Consider the following 23,045-nt stretch of genomic DNA (forward strand, 5'->3'; position numbering starts at 1 on the left):
TGAAATTTAAGCAATGAACTCTAACGCCATGCTAACAATAAAGTTAACACGACCGAAACGTTGGCCGATCTTTGCCAAAAATTAATGGTCCTTATATCTTTCGAACTGTTTCTAAATTTTAAAAATTATTCGCGAATTTTGTTTGAAAACTAATTAACGCTCGTCATTATCAAGTTGCATTTAACAAATTTCGATTGAAACACACACAATTTAAACACAAGTATTGATCGGCTTTTAAATTTTTGAAATCAGTGCTCCCGTTTTTTGGAGGATACGTTGAAAATAGATCAAAAATTGACTCACATACACACTCACAAATACTTTTTATAATTTCGACCTCAAAAGTTCTGATAGACAGGAAAAGATCGGCGTTTCGTAGTTAATTTTCAAAAGATTTTTTTTTTATAAGATTTTGATAAATCGTTGTATGCATACCTATCGGCAAGTTCACGCAACTTGCCTTAAGCAAAAATGCTACTCACAACTGTTTTTTAATATATTTATAACAATTATTGTTCAATATTATTAGTATATATTGGTTTTCTGACTTGCAAAAACAAAAGAAAATTGTCGATACACTAGTATTTGTTAATTGCCATTGGTCATGATACTCTGACTATAATAATTGGAGAGCACACCTTGTCTTAATAATTAAATTAATCAACTTTTACTATGGCTAAATATTGCCTACAAAATTTTAATTGTACATAAGATTAACTGATTTGAATTTTATACGTAGTGTCTTCACCACTAGATTTATGGACCTATCACTAGGGAAACCCATCAAATTGAAATTACATAAATATTTTAATTTGTGCTCAGTTAAGTCAAGCACCTTTATGAGATGAATGTATATGCATTAAAATTAACTTTTGCTGCAAGTTTACAATTTATATATGTATTTATCTAAGCGATTTTAAAAAGGTATAGGTAATGCCAGGCGATTCAATCTTTTTTTCTATTGCAAATTTGATGATAAACATTAATTCAAAAATTTATTTCAAAGTCAAATATATATTTCATTGTGATTAAAATAATTTTGATCATAATTTCAGTTTTTAACTTTTACATAATATAATATATATTAACGCGCTGATCCTTCAGGAATTTGAAAATCCTAAAAAAAGTACTGAATTATAAATTTGGCCTTTCGAGCTTCAATTTTTTATATGATTTTATTTACTCATTGTGAAGTCTAAATTAGAAATTGCCAGTTGATTTCGATCTGCACAAGTATCCGCAAGGCAATCCGAAAGGTGCAAGATGTATATGCATAAAATAAACTTTGTTTTGTAAGAGTAAATTTCATATATTGTTTGCCTAAGTGACTAAAAGGTATGTGCAATGCCATGCAATACTGACCAGTATAAACCATCATCAGGCGATAAGAAAGATTCTTAGCGGGAGTGCAAGTAATCTAATAGGCAAAACTTATATCGCCTGATAATGGTTCATACTGGTCAGTATTGCATGGCATTGCACATACCTTTTAGTAACTTAGGCAAACAATATATAAAATTCAATCTTACAAAACAAAGTTTATTTTATGCATATACATCTTGCACCTTTCGGATTGCCTTGTGGATACTTGTGCAGATCGAAATCAACTGGCAATTTGTAATTTGGACCTCACAATGAGTAAATAAAATCATATAAAAAATTGAAGGTCGAAGTGCCAAATTTATAATTCAGTTCTTTTTTTGGATTTTCAAATTCCTGAAGGATGATGCAGAGAACAGAAACCTGCCAAGCAATGGTTTTTGTACCTAGAATGCTAAAAATCACAGGTACAAAAAATTTTATCCTTAGAAGAATATTGTAATTCATATTCCATCTAATATACCGTTTGCAGTTTTCTAGTCACAAAAATGTGTATCTCTAAACTAAACTTTGTTGGAAAATATAAAATCATTTTTGATTTTTTAAATACTAACAATTAGTATTTCTCAAGATTTGAATAAAATAGAGTAGAGTAATATATTAATGTTGGAATAGTAGAAAATGAGAGAAAATAACCAAAACAATTAAAAAACTCAACTATTACCAATATAACTGGAACTAATTGGGAAGATCATGCAGAGATGTGGTTAATGCGTTATAAATGAAAATCAGCTTGCTTAAAAATGCTTTATCTATGTCTATATCTTTGATGTTATGTCTGTTAATGTTATCTGTTTTATCTAATATCTTTTTTTCTGTAAAGAAGCAGCATGATATTATATTACAGAAGTTGTAATTTTTTATTACATAAACAAGACAACAGAACATTTGAAGCATTTAGCAACACAAAAAATCTCAAATAAAATTCAAAAAAATCTGAAAAAAATTTTTAAGTTATTTTGTAAAAGACAATACACTATAAAGAGGTACATTAAATGATATCATATTATGAAAATTTCTAACATAGAAGTATGCAAAATCAAACAAAGAAGGTTTGGCTCTACTCTATTTTATCATTGAAATCTTGCACAATATCGATTCATTTTTTTGTAATATTTTAAATTAATCACCTATATGAATAGTTGTTTCTTCTCCTTCTGCGTTCACAGAATAAGCTTTAAATTTTGAGTGTATGACTTCTTTATGCGGATTTAGAATTAGCCGAAAATCTTTTCCCAAAGTCTTGAATTTTACTTCTTTTATGATATTCATTGGGTGTGAGCTATACTGCACACCTTTTTTTATAATATTATGTTCAAAATGTGATGTATGAAGAATATCATAATTTTTTAAATTTTTATGTATGGAACCTAAAATATACATCACTGATTTAGTATTCCTCAATTGAATCAATAAAAATATTAATGTAATATTTAATTCACACATTACATTGTCCAATTGCAAAAAGAGACAAAATGAAATTTACTATGACAAAAATTTCAAAAAATGTCATACTGATTGGATTCAATTATTTAAACATTAAACGTGAAATTTTTTAAATATAAACATAATAGCTAATATTAAACTATTAGGCAGCTAATATTAATGCTATTTTTTTCTCTTTCACGAATAATGACATTTCTCCGCAATTGTCATTTTTTCTTTTCACTACACGACTACGATTAAACCATAGATAATAAACATCAAGAGATCGCTGTGTTTGGCGCTTTAACGTTAACTCGTCGACTTCGTTTTAATTAATTGAGAGATCAATAGGTGGTAGCACATGTACAATATAAAAACCGCTGATATTATTTCGTATTCGTAACTAGTTGAAAGTGGCATTAAGCCCTAAGGCAAGTTACATAAACTTCCTAAAATGTGTAAAGGTGCGTCCACACCTAACGAACGAGCATGAACAAGCAAGAATTGCGAACCAGAACGAACGGCAACGAGCATAGTGTGGCCACAACGATCACGAACGAACACAAACAAAGATGGCGAGCAATGTTCCCCAACTTGTCGGTACATGAAAAAAAATTGTTCGTTCATGTTTGAACTCGTATGTGCAGTGTGGACGCTACAACGAATGCAGACAAACATTTTCCTTTTTTGATGTTATAATTGCATGCATTAGTTTATGTTGTGTTTATTAAAAGATACTGCTGTTATTGACAAATTTTGTAAATTTGATGACTTTAAATAATTTTTCTCTTTCCCGCCACTCTAAATAATAAATCTGACGTTTCACGGTACATCCTCGAACAAAAATATTCAACCCATACTCTTCTTTTATCTATGATTCAACCTCTCACTGCTTTGAGGCGTTTGTTTAGAATTATTTGCGTTCGTTCGTGTTCGTGTTCGTTCTTCAGGTGCGCCCACACCTAACGAACGAACACGAACGAACATGTCGAACAAGAAAATACAAAGAAGAACGAACAGGAACACGAACGAACGCGAATAATTCCAAACAAACGCCTCAAAGCACTGAGGTAGGGCACTGAGGGCTTGAATCTCTTTGTTCGAGAAAGTACCGTGAAACGTCAGATTTATTATTTAAAGTGGCGAGAAAAAGCAAAATTATTTAAAGTCATCAAATTTACAAAATTTGTCAATAACATCAATATATTATTATAAACACAACAAAAACTAATGCAGGACTGCACTTTTTAACACCAAAAAAGAAAAATGTTTGTCTACATTCGTGGTAGCGTCCACACTGCACATACGAGTTCAAACACGAACGAACAATTCCCTTTGATGAACCGACAAGTTGCGGAACATTGCTCGCCATGTTTGTTTATGTTCGTTCGTGATCGTTGTGGCGTCCACACTATGCTGTTGCCGTTCGTTCTGGTACGTTCATTTATGTTCGGTCGTGTTCGTTCGTTAGGTGTAGCGCACCTTTTGTATTTTCTTGTTCGACATGTTGGTTCGTGCTCGTTCGTTAGATGTGGCGCGCCTTAATGATAGACTTAATTAACCGAAATTAAGATTTAGATATTTGGATAAAATTTTTAACTGTTTATTTTAAAAATAAAGTTTTCGCTCTCAATTAAATAAATAGTGCGATTTCTAACTGAATTTCCTCAAACACATTTAAATATTCTGTAATTATGTTAATAATATTGCACAGGCATTTGCTTATATGTCCTAAAATTGAAGCTTTTTTTCCAAATTTTAATGAATTGACAATGTTTCACCCATCACACCATTTTTCAAACTTTAATAAATATTTAACTTTCCGTTAAAAGAGTAGTTATAGCAATGGGTTAAAAATCCAAAATGATAATTTTTGCATTTCTCCACGTTTTGAAGATTAAAAATGGATGTGTGTGTGTTTTGTGTGTCCGCATTTTTTCGTTTACGTTTTCGGGCGCACGGATCAACCGATTTGAAAAAAACTTCAAATGGTTCAAAAAACATTCGATTCTCTTTGATAGGGAGATGTGCGGATTAGTTTTTGGCAAAGGCAGATCCAGCCGATACGGAGATAAAAAGCAAAGAATGCAGAAAATAGAAATCGAGTTTGAATGATCTGAAAAACATTCAATTAGTAATTATTGGGAGAAATGGCTATTAGGTTTTGGCAAAGGCAGGCCCAGCCATTTCAAAGATACAGGGATAAACCCAGTAAACCACAAAACGTAACAAAGCCATGAACGTTACGTAACGCTGCCACGTTCGCACGAAGCAGGTACGTAACCTGGGAGGCACACAGAAGTATCTATTTCGCGGGCATGAACGTAACGGCTGTTTCGTTGCACACTAAAACACTGCGGTTGCATTTTTGCTACGTATCAAAGTTGAATAAAAAAGCGTGTAGGTGTCTTTTATGTTACATAATTATTTAATTAAATTTCCTGCAAATATAAAATCAATTTCGGATATTTAGTAATTTTATTAAATAATATCATTTATATACAAAATTTACATATTACATAGTTGCAACATTGGAAAACTAAAATTTGATAGTCCATAAAATGTTAACCTATAAAAATAAATATTTATTTATTCATAATATGTATTATGTTTAACTCTCTTGGCAACTTCAGTTAAATCAGACTTGGCAAAGTTAAGTCTTGCGTTAAATATGCTCAACTCACTTGCATCTGTTAATGTATCTGAAATAGAACGAAACATCTTAGTAATATTGTAAACAAATTTTTAATTGAAAATATTGTGAACAAATTAGTCATTTGTGAACATTACCTCTAAACATACTCCTTATTTGAAGTTGATGACTATGTAGTACTTACAATCATATGACAGAGATAATTATTCGATGAACACACTTAATAATTTTCTTGCATTGATTTTATCCTCTTAATTTTTAAGACGTGAATTTCTAAAAGTAAAACATTACATATTAGTACTAAATCATATTAGTTAAAATTCTCTTCATGTAGAACCTTAATATACCAATTCTGTAACACAAGATCATCAGACTCGAAATACTCAACAATTCATGTTCTCTTCAACACTTAATCCATATAATGTGTGATATCCGGTGTATTCTTTGTATTCCTTCTCGCATGCTTTTAAGTCTTGCTTGTTTCTTTGATGACAATTTATCTTCTTGATTAGAGCAAATTTCCCTAGTTTGAAATCCATTTTGACATAACCCATAAGGGTTATGAGCAGTCTTTCTCTACAATTGAAAAGCAATTTATATCAGTTTTTGCTTAACTGAATAGTTCTGATGGAATTATAAAAGAATATGTATAAACCATAATATTACATATCTACCTATAATATTCATATCATATCATGAATTGAGGTTATGTGATTTTTGACTGTCTGTCAGAAATTTCAATAATATGTGATAAATCAATTATCACAATACATAAACAGAATTTGCATTGAACACGACCTATATACTGAAAATAACTAATTAATCATTATAATAATAATTTGTAAATTTAAAAAAAATCCGCACAATTATACTCACCTCTGGCGTTTTCGTATTAAATATATCACTTTCCTAAAAGTAAAACATTACAAATTAGTACTAAATCATATTAGTTAAAGTCTCTTTGTGTAAAACATTAATATACCTATTCTGTAATACAAGATCATTACTTAAGAAATACTCAACAATTCATTTTCTTTTCAACACTTAATCGATATGTGTTCTTATTATTGATATGTGTTCTTATTTTTCTTCTTGCATGTTTTGAAGCCTTGCTTGTTTTTTTGGTGACAAAGGATTAATAATTTCTAATATTTTATCTAACTTTGTATTTATCTTCTCTATTGGAGCAAATTTCCCTAGTTTGAAATCCATTTTCGTAGGGGTTATCAGCACTGTAATTTTCTCTACAATTAAAAACCAACTTATATCAGTTTGTGCTTAGATAAATAGTTCTGAAACTAATGGAACTATAAAAAATGAATATGTATAAAACTATATAACTTACTTCTCTTTATTCATATATCACTGAATTGAGGTTATATTTCTGACTGGTGCGTTAGAAATTTCAATATTGCATGATAAATCACTTATCACAACACATAAACAGACTTTGCATTGAAGACGGCCTATACTATACTGCAAATGACTAAACATTATTATAATAATTTATAAATTAAAATATGTTTCAGTACAATTAGACTCACCTTATTTGCCGGTTTCATATTAAATACTTTTGCAGCTGACTGTTAACTAATTTCTACAAACTGATTTCGCACTAAATATAAAAGCAATTAATAAATAACGTTTCAATAATTGAAATATCTTGCATTTCAAACATACACGATAAAATACTCAATTCTGCGTCCACGATGCACTAACTGAGTTAACCTATAATTAATTTGACGTTTCGCTCATAAAACACTTCACGGCTATTTCAAAGGCTAATCTATGTGACAATGCAACGTACCGCGCCACGTACCGACAGAAACGCGTCGACGGTGGTTAAAGATCACAACTATACGTAACAGCATCGGTTTTTTTACTTAACATCAGTTTCGAAACGAAAGTTACAAAATGAGTTACGTAGATTTAACTTCTGTGGTTTACTGGGAATAGTCAAAAAAGGGGGTTTTTGAGAGAAATAAGCATCGTAATTGAATAATTCAAAAAACTTTCTGCTTGCGTTGACAAAACAATTGCTTTCGGAATTTTTTTTTCATTTCAATTTTTTTTTTGTATACCGAAAATAATTCAGATTTCAGTTTTAAAAGCTAAAGTTTTAAAGCTCTCTTATATACTTTAAATAAATATTTTTGACTTTGTGATTCAGTTTTTACAATTCTTATAAATATTATACAATGTTACAGTATTTATTTAATAGCCTATTTGATAACATTTAATATTCCTTGAACATTTCGTTACGGTACGGAAAGTTCCAGCAGGGCCGTGTCTGGGCATGTGGCCGCCTGCGTGCGAGCATTTTTGGGCCGCCCTTGGAAATGACATAATAGAAAAGTATCAAATATTAAAAACATAAAAAATTCAACTTGTAATTTTTATGTTGTCTCTACGTTTCTAGTCATTCTGAATCGTTTGAGACCAAAAAATATTATATAAATAATCGTTTGGAAAAAAAAATATTTTAATGAGCCGATTTTTACTTTTTGCCAAAGTTTTCTCTGAAATACGGTTAAATCGATTTAATAAATTCAAACATTATTTGATGTAACTAGATAACCACTACCATCTGTCAGTTTTGTGCAACAATCGACCAAACCGTTTTTAATCAACAAAAAAGTGTAAAAATTTTTGTACACGTTTTAGCCAAAAATCGCGCATCGTTTCTAAACATTCAGAAATTGTTCGAAAGATATCATTTGAGAATCGTGCTGATTAGTTTTACGAGATCGGTCAGATCGTTTCTTCGTATATAATTGTTAAATATTTTCTTAAGTTGATATTTATAAAACTTTTTTGACGATAGAGATCATGATCTCAAATATAACTAAATATTTCGACCTTACGACAAGTCGTTTTAATTTTTAAAATATTATCAAAGTTTGAAAAAATTAGCAGCACTTTTTTACGTGGGGCAAATTTCATCTTCATTTGACGTTTTCATAAAAATGCGCAATTCTATTTGAAAATTCGATAAGCACTCGTGCTGGTTAATTTTGCCTCACGATCGGCCGAGCCGTTTCTTTAGATTTATCAAAAGTGTGAAATTTTTTGTCCGCGTTATAGCCTAAATTCGTGAATCGATTTTGAAAATTCAAAAACCATTACAAATGTACTATTTGAGAATCGTGCTGATTACTTTTTGTCAATGATCGGTCAAGTCGTTTTTCAGTTATTGATTAACAAATTTTTTGGCGATTTTGGCACCTGTTCAATGAACATACTACACGTTTATTTCTTGTTCAATAATATTTAATTTTTAAATCATTTATAAAAAATAACTTATTTTGATTGGCAATAAATCTATGCAAATAAAATTTTTTTTTAAAAAAATAACTAACATGTTGTTTAGAAAATTTGCACAAAATTTAATAATCTGCGATAGTTTTTCACATTGCAATGCACTCAATTAATATATTATATTTTAACTATAAGTTGATTTAATTTGGCCGTCTCTTAATCCAGCGGTCTTTCAATTTGGCCGCCTTTTAATTCAGTGTATTTTCAATGCAATTTTCAATTTTTATTACGGCCGCTTTTTGGTATGGCCGGTTTCTGTGTATGGCCGCCTTTAAATTTGTACTTTTTTTGATATGGCCGCATCTCGCACGCACTGCACGCTGGCCAGGTACGGCCCTGAATTCCAGCAATTTGCCTCAAGGCACACGATGCCATACACCACTAGTTAAAATTAAACTTTTTGCCGTAGTGCCGTAAAATTTTAATATGTTCTGTAGGACCATGATATCTATAAACATAAAAAGTTCCGAAAAAAAATTCAACAGATAATTACGAAAAAACGGCTAGGCCGATCTTTAACTAAAATTAATCAGCACGACTCTCATAATATTTTTCGAATAGTTTTTGATTTTTTTAAATCGATTCAGAATTGCGGGCTAAAACGCGGACTAGTTTTTTTTTCACTTTTCTATTATTTACAAACGGCTTGGCTGATCTTCGCGCAAAACGAACAAACGCTAGTCCTGATCGAGTTACATCGAACGGCTTTTAAAATTTTGCAATCGGCCCAGTCCTTTTTAAGGAAACATAGACTAAAGGTCATATATCTGTTCACACATACACACGCACATACAATCACACAAAACACACGATGTTAATAAAGCCTAAGAAAACCTGAATAACTTCTTATTCTTAATATTGGAAATGAGAACAATATATATGTAATACATACAAACACACGATGTTAATAAAGCCTAAGAAAACCTGAATAACTTCTTATTCTTAATATTGGAAATGAGAACAATATATATATATAATACGAGGTTCAAAACATATAATATACTCTTCTTTTATCTATGGTTCAAAAAATATTTTCAATTATGGAATAAGAAATTTCGAATGAAATTTTTTTGAATGACTATAATAATGCAAGAATTTAAAAAGTTAAAAAGAACAAATAACTTGTTGAATTCACAAACGGGTATGGGTATATAAACTTGGTATCGTGTCTCAAGGCGAATTGCTGCCACTTCCGGTACCGTAATGAAATATTCGAAGATATTAAATGCTTTAAATAGGTTATTATAAACTTTGTTATTCGTATTTTATAGACAAATTATAATATAATTTTACATAAAAATAAAAATGGTCGACGACGACATGAAAAGTAAATAAATAAAAGTTAATGATCCAGAGTTAAATAAAGATTTATCTCATATTCTGAGAATTGTGCAAACTATGATATTGCAAAGTTAATTATTAAATTATTTATTTGTAGTATATACTATACAATTGTACTAAATTTTTTTGAATGACTATAATAATGCAAGAATTTAAAAAGTTAAAAAGAACAAATAACTTGTTGAATTCACAAACGGGTATGGGTATATAAACTTGGTATCGTGTCTCAAGGCGAATTGCTGCCACTTCCGGTACCGTAATGAAATATTCGAAGAATATTAAATGCTTTAAATAGGTTATTATAAACTTTTGTTATTCGTATTTTATAGACAAATTATAATATAATTTTACATAAATATAAAATGGTCGACGACGACATGAAAAGTAAATAAATAAAAGTTAATGATCCAGAGTTAAAATAAAAGATTTTATCTCATATTTCTGAGAATTGTGCAAACTATGATATTGCAAAGTTAAAATTATTTATTTGTAGTATATACTATACAATTGTACTTAACTCACTTAAGGGGTTAGGGATACTTGGAATTTTTGAAAAATCGATTTTTATTTTTTTACATTTTCATAAAGTGTAATATCTTTAAAATGTTCTCTGAAAATTTCAAGTTGATCCGATGATTACTTTTTGAGTTATTGGACTCTTACCAGCGCGCTGAAGTAAGTGGAGAGCTCGATACTTATACTCAAGATTATTCTCCCTCATATCCTGATGTTTTTAAAGGTTTTAAACCAATTTACGACAATCTCAGCAATGATAATTTACTTTCAAAATGTGTAGTTCAAGATTGAATCCATAATCAGAAAAAATTAAAAGCTTCAACTAACTAGTGTAAAAAATATGCCTAAAAACCGTGAATACTAGTTTTACTATCGTACAAATGGATGAATACATATACATAATCATTATTATTGATTATGGATACCCTAGGACCTAATTGAGGGTATAATTCCCATTAGTATGCTGAAAAATTGGATGCTGCACGTGTGAAAGTGGCAGATCAGCGCGCCAACGAGAACATACGGGAGGCCAGAATGCTTCGTAGGCACCAGCAAATGGAAATTTTGGAAACTTGCACAATGACTGATGAACTATTATATGACCCAGAAATAGATGACTCGGTTTAAGTAATTCAATAATTCGAATTTCTGTACGTAAATCCAATGCGAAACTTTAAACGCGCTTTTCTCAAAACTATGTTTTCTGAACCGGTGACCACTGTAACTCAAAAACCGCTTAGTAAATTTTAATGAAATTTATACAGCTTTTAGAATACATAATAAACTCGGGCCTGATCGAAGGATTTCTATTTTTTCAAAAATTTTAATTTTTTAAGACCAATTAACTGTTGATTTTTTACTCAAAAATCTAGAAATTTTATTTCTGATGCTGCCATTTTGTTAATTTTTGCAAAAAAAAGAAAACCTTCGATCAGGCCCAGGATTATCTATTTATGAAACTATTTTTTTTTTATTTGGTTGATTTTAGATGAATCTCTAAGGAGTTATGATGGTCACCGCCAGGACTGTTTTTTGAAACAGGGTCAACAAAAACAGCTATAACTTTGGGAATATTTATTATTTTTTTCTGAAATTTTTGTTACCTCAAGTCAAAACATTGTAAAATGATGCCGTATTAATATTTTTGTAAAAAGCATAGTTTATTAACAAAAAAACAGTATTGAAAATTCTCATTTTTTCGTACCTCCAATTACCCCTAACCCCTTAAGTGAGCTCTACGTGTATGTATTTATGTATGGATACATTTTTTCGTAAACATTTTCCATCAACCGATTTGAATGGTTAAAAAAAACATTCTATTCCTACTCGCAGGGAAATGTGCTGATTAGATTTTAGCGAAGGCAGGTAACGGCTGGCGTTTTGGTGATACGTAACTAAATGTGAAAAAAAAATAGTTTTTGAGAACTAATCATCCGATTTGAATGATTTGAAAAACTTTCTGCTTTTGAAAAACAATTGCTTTTGGGGGAAAAAAAGTTTTTCATCTTAAAATTTAATTATTAATCCCGTAAAAAATGGATTTTTTTTTATATCTTTACGTTTCAAAGATTTCTGAACATTTTGGCATATCTTAGGAAAAATTGATGTATGTGTGTGATTCAAAAAAACATTCGATTTTAATTCATAAGGAGACGTGCTGATTAGTATTATAAAAACGTAAACTTATGACAAAAACGGAGCGTCCTATTTCAATAATTTAAAAAATATTTTATTTATATTGACGAAATGAAGAACCCTTAAAATTTTTGGGAAGCTCTAAAAAAAATTTGAATCCTTTTTAAAAAAACTTAATCTTTTTTACGGGAATTTCCAGCAATTTGGCTTAAGGCACGATGCCATATACACTTCTAGTTTTTTCAACTCCGAGTTTATGTTTAGTTTTGATAAAAAAATCCGGTTCACTAATTTTATGTTTTTATTCAGAATCGGATGAGACCAAATTTGGAAAAAGTATGTGTGTGTGAATAAATTTGTTACGAGGATTTCTCAAAAACAACTGAACCGATCTCAAAAATTTAAAAGCCATTTGATGTATCGATGTAAAAATATGTCTTTACTAGATCGGTCGAGCCGTTTCTTAGTAATTAAGAAAAAAGTAAACAAAACTTCGTCCACGTTTTAGTCAAAAATTCTGAATCGATTTTAAAAATTGAAAAACTCCTCGAAAGATATTATTTGAGAATTGTGCTATTAGTTTTGGACAAAGATCGGCCAAGCCGTTTTTTCGTAATTAACTGTTGTAAATTTTTTTCGATAAAACTTGTTATGTGCGATACACTGTAGATTTGCCGATACACTGTAGATTTGCCGATACACTGTAGCGCTCTATGTAGAGTCCCATAGTGTACACAGCTACTAGAGCACTCTAGCGAGAGTCCACTACTCTTCTTTCCAGAGTAGTGTATATGACGAGTAGTGTATATTTCCAGAGTAGTGTATATGTAGAGTATATGACGAGAGTCACTCTGCGCTCTCCGTAGACAATCTCGCTAGACAAATGATATTCAGTGCAGTGTACACAGTGTCTCTGCACAACTTCCACGCTGTAGCTAGTACCTCTAGCATTATTCAACTTGTTGTATACTTTTCTGTACTATACGTAGAGTTTTTTTGTTTTGCTTTGCACTGGTTTGTTTATTTGTGTTCCCAAGAAATATTTTTTTTTTTTGAAAATGGAAGCACTATGTGATGAAGAACAGTGCGAAAAGTTTGTTTGGACGAAAAATAAAGTGTTTCAATTAATTGAATTGGTAGAGGCTCATCCAGAATTGTGGAATGTCCGGTTGAAGGAGTATAGGAATCGAAACCTGAAATGTAAGTCACTGGAAACAATAGCAACGTCTTTAAATTTGGGTGTTAAAATAGTAAAAAACAAAATTCATAATTTGAGATGCCAGTTAAATGAGCATCTGAGAAAAATGAAAAAGTTCCAAACTGGTCAGGGTGCAGATGAAAGGTATAAACCGAAGTGGGAGTTTTTCGAGGCCGTCAAGTTTATGAATATCCAGACAAATTCAACAGAGGATTCAATTGGCAGTGCTCCTGATGTTATTAATATAGATGTGCTGGTAAGTAAATAAAGTTAATTCATATTGTGATTTAAAATTTTTATTGTAGGATACATTTTAAGACTTCATATAACAAAATAAATTAAAAATTAATAAATAGAAAAATCAAACATATTGATATTGCCACGGTAGTTCACCTACTCTGGACATGAAGTACGTTTTAAAATTTTCGCGTACCTGCTTAGCTGTGCAAGTCGGATTTCTCGCGCCTGTTTGTTGCAATGGATAAAATGAATTTTGTGGAAGTGGGTCATCTCGCCAACAACCTTGAATAAGCCTGCCATTTTCTTCCATGTCAAAAGCATCTTCAGAAACATATCTGGTCGACTTTTTTTCAATTAAATAATTATGTAACACACAAGCAGCTTAAAACACGATTTTCAATAGGTTGGTCTCTAAAAGGGAATGGTTTCATTATGTAAGTTTTTAATAGATAAGCGTCATCGGCAACGATGACATATGGCACCGGAATTGACTGGCCATTTGATAATGGCTTTGCTTCGGGTATATTCAAAGAGTTGTTTTCCAAACATGCGGATAGTGAACAATTTGCATATACGCCCCCGTCTGACACTCTCCCATGACAACCTACATATATATACAAAAATTTATAATCAGCATTAACGAGAGTCATTAATACAATACTATGTGTCCCCTTGTAATTATAATATAGACTTCCTGAATCTTTTCTGGTGCATCCATTACCACATGTTTTCCATCAATAGCTCCTATGCAATTTGGGTAGTTCCAGGTAACATCAAATTGCTGTGCTTCATTTTCCAACTCCTCTGATGTACAAGGAATCTGTAAAAAAAAGAACAAAACATTTAATTTTCATTTATTACTTTAATTTTTTTTAGGACCATGATGAGGAAATAAATAATAATTCAGATTACGCACAGACGCCGCAGGAAGTACACAATCATCCTTCAGGTTCAGGAGGGTCTGGGCAGACTTCTGTTACAAAATCTCATAAAAAAACAAAACGGGCACCCGATTCAGTTAAAAAGGATGATGAGTTGCTGAATGAAGCTTTAACTTGTTTACGAGCTCCGAAAGATCAATTGGACGTATTTGGAGAGTTTGTTACTGCAGAGATGAGAGGAATACGCTCGGAAGATATCCGAAAAAAATTAAAACGCAAGATTCTGAGAGCTATTTTAGACGCAAATGAGGAAGACGACATGCGAGAAGTATCCTCCCCCAGTTCACTCTCCAAGTAATTTGAGTGAGTACTCTGGTTCATTTTGTCATACCTTCAAATAATCATTTGTCAATTCCAAGTACAGAACATCACACACCTCCGGAACAATACGAGAAATAGTTGTTGGCGGAATCCGAAACAAATAGCTTAATGACTGATAACTGTCACCTATAATATAATTTATTTACAATGAATATTGGTACAATTTTTATAAATAAATAGTTCAAAAAATGTTTTTGAATTATTTTTTTTAAATAATTGTTTTATACCACTTACCAGTAGCAAGAAATCTCAAAGTCAGTGTTAACCGCTCAGATGATGATATTGATTTTCTTAGATGAGTATCTTGTCTTGCAATTCTTGAATGCTGAAAATCCTTATGGGTCATTCTTATAAAATTTTCACAAGAAGCTATGTCTTGGTACTTGAGTTCTTTTAACATCTTTGCATGAACTCCCTCTTCTTCACTTTTGGCAATCCATTCCCTAACACACATTTTTTTTTTTACTTTCTTATTTCTTTTTTTAATTAAACAATATACCACCAATGCAACTAAACCTTGTTTCTGCCGGGAACTCATCATGATAACTTTATTATCAAAGATACAAAACGACAAAAATTGTCAATTGTCTCACAAGAACTAGATTGAAAAACAAAGTTTATTTCTATATAGTCTAGTTGTAAAGTCTCAGATTAATATATATTAATATATTTAGCCACAAGTGTACATAGCTTTTTAGAGTGTCTAGGTAGAGTTGCTCTAGCACCTCTCACCTACACCTCTCCTAGAGTACGAAAGTGGTCTCGGAAGAAAAAAACACTTTACAGTGTACAGACAACGGTAGAGCGCTCTAGCTAGAGAGTCTACACTCTACCTAGAGTTTTCTATACAGTGTAAAGCCGCCTTTATGGTCCTAAAAAGAATACTTACTAAAATAATATTATGGACCTATGACAAGTCTTTAAATTTTTAAAAATCATCAAAGTTGGAAAAAATATAAAATTTGTGCCAAAAGTCGCTTTTGCGAATTCACAAATTTAAGGCATTTTTTTTAGAATTAGCGTAAGAATAAGTTTACAAAACTAATCTAGTTGGGTAAAAAGTATTACCATTTATTTAAATCGTTAAGCAATATCATGGGCTATGTCCATGATATGTGTAATCATGTAGTCGAAAATTTTATCTAAATATTTACATCTCTATTTTGGTTGATTAAGCTAATTATTACACATTTCAGGAGGCTCATGCAACTTGCAGAAATTTAAAATAGTTAATTTTATAACTGCAAAGAGTGAAGCAAAAGGTGCAAAAATAGAAATTGAGCTTTTAAGAAAATAGAGCATCCGATTTCAATGATTCAAAAAGCATTCAAATTGTAATGATGAGAAGACGTGATGATTAGCTTTTGGCAAAAACAGGCTCAGCTATTTCAGAGAGAAGAAGCTAAAAGTGAAAAAATGGCAGTTTTGAGAGAATAAACTTTGCAATTCAGTCCACATAATTATTAAAAATAAGGGATACCTTTATACTCTGCTTGATCCAGTTTTGTTTATTTACTTTTTATGTAACATATATAAACGTCGTCGTTCAACTTATAAGCTCTTGTCTTTTGTCATTCAAATACAAATAGTGAAAGTTTCAGTATTTATAATAATCTATTTGAAATCTTTTAATATTCCTCTAATATTTCATTGCGGTATGGGAAGTTTCAGCAATTTGCCTTAAGACACAATGCCATGCACCACTAGTTTATATTATATTTGCAGTATTCAAATGTCTATATGAAATCATTATGTATTTTAGCTGAATTAAGTCACGTGTAGTCCCAACAATGAATCTAATATTTTTTTAGTTCTTTATTTTTATTTGACATGTTGGGAGATAAAATGTCTCATAAGTTATATAAATTGGAACTAAAATGCATGGTAGTAAAATAATAAGAGTATTAATTATTAAATAGTTAATATTATTAATTTATAAGTCATTTATAACAAGATATATTTATAAAAGGTTATTACTAATTAGTACTGTCTTCAGAAAACGTTTTAGATCCCATTTTGACCATAACATTTCCTAAATTTAGCTTGAAGAAATCAGCATATGGTGGCGAAATGGGTGGCTGAACTGGATCTCTACACTTATATTCCTCGCCATCTTTAAGCTGAAAAAAAGCAAACATATTTTTGAATTAATTAATAACCATATGCTATAAATATTTTCCTGCTTTAAAATAATAAAATGATAAAATGAATTAATAAAACATCTAATAAATATTAAATGAATAAAATTTGTCTATTTAAAAGTGAATCTGGCCTAGTAAACAATATGCACAGTTAACCTTCCATTTCAAAAATTTATATATAGTTTGAGTTCTTTTATGATGACCATGGATAAGATACAAGTATATGATTGATAATGATATTGCTATCTAAATTTGTTATAACTTATAATGTATTAAAAAGGTTTGTTACAACTTGAAGTTTCATTAAAAGACGAGTGCAAATGCAAAAAATGTTATCAATTCTTTTATGCTTATTTTTGGGATAAAATTATAATTATTATTAGTGTTTGATTAGTTAGCCTCTACCCTTTGCCTTCCCTTGTTCATACTTTATGTTTTACTAATTTCACTAAATTACTTCTAAAATTCTAAAATTTATTGATTTGCTTATTTTGCTTATTTTGGGTAAGAACTTTTGCTGATGAAGGCGAGGGGGGGGGGTAAATAATTGTAATAAATCTGCTTACGTAATACTTGAACAATCCCCTTGTCTTAAAAACTGAATAGCAAAAGTTTGCACTTTTGGACTTTATCTCTGAAACGGCTCGACCTGCCCTTGCCAAAACTAATTAGCACATCTCATCATTAATAGTAATCAAATGTTTCTTGAATCATTCAAATGAATTAGCTTTGAACTTTGAACTAATGTAACCCAATATTTAAAATTATTTTAATTTGAAAACTATAAGAGTAATGTATAGTGATAAATTATAAAAAGAAATAGAAATAAATGAACATACCAAATAAATAATATAACTGAAAAACATACCTGTAATGGATATGTAGTATCAGAATCATATGGGCATAAATCTCCACAAGCTAAGAATGGAACGACTAATCTGTTGGTACCTACTTGTGGATTATTGTCATCATACATGTGATCTAATAAAGGATTGTCCATAGTCGGTATATAATCTTCATGAGGTGAGTAGTTTTTACAAACTACAAAAGCTTCTGTAAAATATAATAACTTGGCTATGTGATCTAGTACAACAAAAATTATATAGTTTTTTTTTAATATAAATATAAATTCAGTGTCACAATTGAAAATTAATATTTGATAATAGCTATATGATTTAAATATGAATAACAGATTTAAAAAAAAATTAAAGTTGGTATTCTACACAAAACATTATGTTTACACTTATATTGTTTGTGGGAGTAGCTTGAGCCTTCATTTTTTAATAAAAAAGCTTCTTTATGTAAAATTATATGTAAAAATATAGAATATATTATAATATAGGTAACACTGACTTAAATAACATTCAACTAGACATTTTTTATAAGTAACATTAAACTAGACAAGTAATTTTAAATGTTTCACTTTACTGTTAATTTAACAATTTCAATGGCATTTGAATAAAATAGGTCGTAATTTTTTATTAGTAGCATTAGTAACTATAATAACTTGATCTTAAATATAAACATTTAAATTATGTAAACAATAAATATACTTACCAATGCTTGAATTTCTAGAGCTTCTAGGTTTTGAAACAATAACATTTGTGAAGAAAATTCTCAGCTGGGAATATAAGAGTGTAACATCTTTACCTCTAAATATTTTTGCCACAAATGTACCTCCAGATTTCAATATATGAGTTGTAATATTTAGTGCGGCTAATAGTAGTTGAGCTTGTATATATTCATCAATATCATGAATGCCGGTAACTAAAATTAAATAAATATTAATACCCTAATATTTTCATGTTTATATGATAAATAAAGTTCTAAATAAGTTATAAAGAAAATAGAAATAGATTATAAAGATATATTATAAAAAAAAATAATAAGACTCGAATATTGCACAAAATACTGCTTATGTAGCAAATCCTCAATTGAGAGTTTATACATCATATTTTACTTATTTTTTAACAGACCGATTATGGCAGGACTCCTAAAAATCTAAAAAATGTGCAAATAAATTTGAAGATCATACGCACCTCGAATTATCTGCTCTATTTTTAGCAAAATTTTACTTTAGCAAAGTTACTTACTGTATTTTGTATCCTATACCAGTATAATTTTTTTTTAAATAAAATAAAATTCATATCAAAATAAACTGAATCAAGTTATAATTTTGTCTTGTTTGTGTATGAATATACTACAAAGACAGTAAGAAACTTTATTAATTGCATTTTCTTCAGTGGTTACTAAATTTTTCAAGCTTAAAGTTCCATAAATGATTTTCATACAAATAAATTTCCAATTAATATTTTAATATTAATTTTATTCCTCTTATTTAAAAACTCGGGTCAGAATATAGATTTTTCATTTGAGCTGGATTGAATTTTATTTGATTCGAAGTTTGATATTAAATTAGAGTACTGTAGCTCAATAAATTTATATTTATAAAACATAACTTAGATATTACCATCTGGTGCTCCATCACATACTACTAAATCAGCTTTTCCACCCTCAAAATGTTTAATTATTTCATTAGCAGTATTCCTTTTGGTGATGTCCCCTTGAATTTGAATAACACCAGGCAGAGGTGCCATAGCTTGAAGATCGACAGCAACTATCTTCACATTACTCTTTTCCATAGATTCTTGTTTCAATAATTTTTTTGATAAAACCTGGCTCCAACTACCTGGAGCTGCACATAAGTCAACAACTCTTGTAACATCTAAATAAATAATAAATAAAAGATGTAGCTATTTACGTGTGAAAGATATCGTATCTCAGAATGGATATAAAAATAATCAAATCGTGGTTAACCACTCTTATGCATGCTCAAAAAAAGTTTTTCATAAGTATAGTAAGGTGGACAGAAGTGGACCACGCTTTTGTTTTTGGTTATAAAATGGTTAAAAATGAAATTATTTTCTTAATTTTTTTTTAATATTTCTTATGGCTTGTACATAAATTGTATTTATAATTTTTTAATAATAATCTTATTAATGAACTTTGACTATCATTTATCAAACATTAAATTTAAATTCTTTCTTTCAATTTACTTCTTTCCAAATTCATTAATATTGTGATGCAAAGAACTTACTCGGGTTGTTTACATTATGATCTTATGTATTCGTTTAGAACTTAGTTCTTATGATATTCTTACATATTAAATACAGTATCAAGAATTCTGACAAAAGATGATTAGTTTATCCTTAGTTAAACAAAAAGTGTTCCCAAATTTTTAAGAAGAGTAGAAAAAAATCCACCTTGTTCTGCTTTTCTTAAATATATTGTTTGTTCAAATCTTATCAAAATCATGTTTCTTAAAAAATGTTCTGAAGATGGAACGTACCTAGTTCCAAAACGTTGACAGTAAATAAATAAAGAAATGTTTTTTTAAAAAAAACTTTTTTGTTTTTTATTACATTTGCTTTGTTCAAAGCTCTACAATATATATATATATATATATATATATATGTGTGTGTGTGTGTGTGTACAATAACTGAATAGCACTTAATTAAAATTCAATCGATTGATTCATTAAAAATATCTTTCATATTCGCAAAAAAGATATAAAGAACTAAGACTTTTCTTAATCCAAAGTCCTAATTCTAAATAGAAATAATTTATAAAGCATTAAATCGAATGTAAATTTAGAGCAAAAGTTCAAATAACTATAGACAAGAATAGATAATAAAAAATAGAAATAACGTTTGATTTAAAACAATTTTTGCATTGTCAACGTAAAATATTATGTATAAATTAATGAAAGAGTACCATTTAAAATTTTAAATTCCTCATCAATTTGCAGAAGTTTAAAAGCACTCCTTGCTCGCCAGCCCTCTTCTTTGGCTAATCTGTAATACACATCACGCTTATCTTTTGATGTTTTTCCCATATTTTGTTAATATTGACTATATTAGCAATTTGACAAGTTCTGAAACCTGCCCACAAGATAAGCGTAATACATTTATAATAAATTAGAATATGTAAATCTTTTATCACAACAAAGCCTGTGAATAAATTAGGTTAACTCTAGTTGTTGTGTCACACAAATCATGGCACGTTGTCTGATTGTCAATATGTCAACTCAGAACTAAACCCGCGATAATTTAGCGGGGTCGGCAACCAGGCGCTAGTGAGCCGCGGTCGAAAAAGCTCTCTGGACTCTGAAACATAGATAAGTAACTATAAGTAAGCATAAAGCTCTGAACTTACTTGTTATCTATGGCTCTGAAAGCTTTAGAACGGCCATGTCCAACCTGCGGCCCGATAACGATTTTTGTGCGGCCTCATGACAAGCAACAATCGCACAAATTATTATTTTCAATTTAAAGAAATAAAATACCATATATGATTATTTCCATAAATATTTCTATGTTTAGAACGGCCATGGACAACCTGCGGCCCAATGATAAACAAAGAAACGCACAAATTATTATTTTAAATTTAATAATTGATAATGAAAATAATTTTTGATATTGCCGCTTAGTTTGGCAAATGGAAATTCAGTATTTAAGAAATCGGCGAAAGTGACGTAATATTACGTAATTTTAGTGTAAGAAATATGTAATCTACATTACGTAATTCGATATTACGAAATAATTACAAAAATATTACGTAATTCACCTACAAAAAATATTACGTAAGAAAAATGAGGATTTTATTTCATATATATTGCATAAACTGAAAACTATAAAGTTATAACTTTAACTAATAATTTTTACAACTGATCTGAAATGGAAACTAGTAGGGTGTATGGCATCGTGCCTTAAGGCAAATTGCTGGAACTTCCCGTACCGTAACGAAATGTTCGAGGAATACTGAATGTTTTTAAATAGATTATTATTAATATTGTAACATTGTCTAATATTTATAAGAATTATATAAACTGAATTGCAAAGTTGAAATTATTTATTTAAAGTATATTATAACTATAGTCAGAATTAAAAATAAAATCTGAATTATTTTCGATATACAAACAATTTTTTTTAGAAAAAAAAAATTGAAAAAAAGTCGAAAAAAACATTTTTTTCCAAAATCAATTATTTTGTTAAGACAAGCAGAAAGTTCTTTGAATCATTTAAATCGGACGCTTAGTTCTCTCAAAAACTGCCATTTTTACACATTTAGCTCCGTATCTTTGAAATGGCTGGGCCTGCCTTTGCCAAAAACTAATAAACATTTCTCGCAATCATTATACTAATTGAATGTTTTTTAGATCATTCAAATCTATTATTTTCTGCACTCTTTGTTCTTTATCTCCGTAACTGCTGGACCTGCCTTTGCCAAAAACTAATCAGCATATCTCCCTATCAATAGGAATCGAATGTTTTTTAAACCATTCAAATCGGTTGATCCGTGCGCCCGAAAACGTGACTGGAAATTTGTATCCATACATACATACACACACATCCATTTTTTCTGAGGTATGCCCAGAGCCGGTCCTGGGGTCCTCAGCGTCCTCATGCAATTTTTTATCTAACCCCCCCCCCCCATAATAATTTAACTGTTTTAATATAATTTATACTTAAAATTATATAAATATTAACGTAATTTTTTTTATTCAATTTTATTAATAATCTAGATTTAGTACACAAAAATTAATCTTAAAATTATAATCTAAAAACGTATAAAATATATTGAGTTTAAAATTATTCAGAAAATCGAAGCGATTTGCGGGTTGATGATAATCAAATATTTTTAAATTTTAATTTATTTCTATCGTAAGTGTAATATTAATATTTGGGTTTTGAAACATTTTACCTACTTATTTAGTATGCGATATTGCAAAAATATTAGTATGCAAAAAAACTAGCCTTTAATTTTTAAAAATAACACTTATATTTCATTTTGGATTTTTTAAAATTTAATTTAATTTATCTTTTCATTATTTACAATATCCAAAATTGCATCGTAAACTTCTACTTATTGATATC

General features: G+C 29.7%; 3 protein-coding genes and 1 long non-coding RNA gene across 5 annotated transcripts in view; 1 reads left to right on the plus strand and 3 right to left on the minus strand.

The window, feature by feature from the left end:
- Nucleotides 1-2,933, minus strand: part of LOC113372468 (ADAM 17-like protease) — a 45,642-nt gene extending 42,709 nt beyond the window's left edge. For both annotated transcript variants that reach the window (XM_026612803.1, XM_026612802.1), the window contains exons 1-2: nt 2,830-2,933; nt 2,511-2,750 (exon numbers count right to left, since the gene is read on the minus strand). In XM_026612803.1, coding sequence (XP_026468588.1) covers nt 2,511-2,750; nt 2,830-2,893 — 304 coding nt within the window. In that variant the 5' untranslated portion in view covers nt 2,894-2,933. The remainder of the gene's footprint in view (nt 1-2,510; nt 2,751-2,829) is intronic.
- A 3,708-nt stretch (nt 2,934-6,641) lies between these two features.
- On the minus strand, nt 6,642-7,042 carry LOC113372469. The gene is made up of 3 exons (XR_003366770.1): nt 7,003-7,042; nt 6,804-6,934; nt 6,642-6,702 (listed from the first exon to the last, which is right to left on the minus strand). It is a non-coding gene; the product is annotated as an uncharacterized LOC113372469 (long non-coding RNA).
- Nucleotides 7,043-13,326: 6,284 nt separating this feature from the next.
- LOC113373978 lies at nt 13,327-14,945 on the plus strand. The gene is made up of 2 exons (XM_026614240.1): nt 13,327-13,722; nt 14,583-14,945. The coding sequence occupies exons 1-2, from the start codon at nt 13,327-13,329 to the stop codon at nt 14,943-14,945; spliced, it is 759 nt and encodes a 252-aa protein (XP_026470025.1).
- A 1,999-nt stretch (nt 14,946-16,944) lies between these two features.
- On the minus strand, nt 16,945-21,159 carry LOC113373979 (putative tRNA (cytidine(32)/guanosine(34)-2'-O)-methyltransferase). Its single transcript, XM_026614241.1, has 5 exons — nt 20,884-21,159; nt 19,580-19,834; nt 18,667-18,876; nt 17,978-18,162; nt 16,945-17,088 (listed from the first exon to the last, which is right to left on the minus strand). Exons 1-5 carry the CDS (start codon nt 21,002-21,004, stop codon nt 16,945-16,947), a joined length of 915 nt encoding a protein of 304 aa, XP_026470026.1. The 5' UTR covers nt 21,005-21,159.
- Between the last annotated feature and the right edge of the window lie 1,886 nt (nt 21,160-23,045).

This window comes from Ctenocephalides felis, unplaced genomic scaffold (assembly GCF_003426905.1).
Source record: "Ctenocephalides felis isolate EL2017-DRISC unplaced genomic scaffold, ASM342690v1 CF-g0.4_SCAFFOLD_01604, whole genome shotgun sequence".
Taxonomy (NCBI): Eukaryota; Metazoa; Arthropoda; class Insecta; order Siphonaptera; family Pulicidae; genus Ctenocephalides; species Ctenocephalides felis.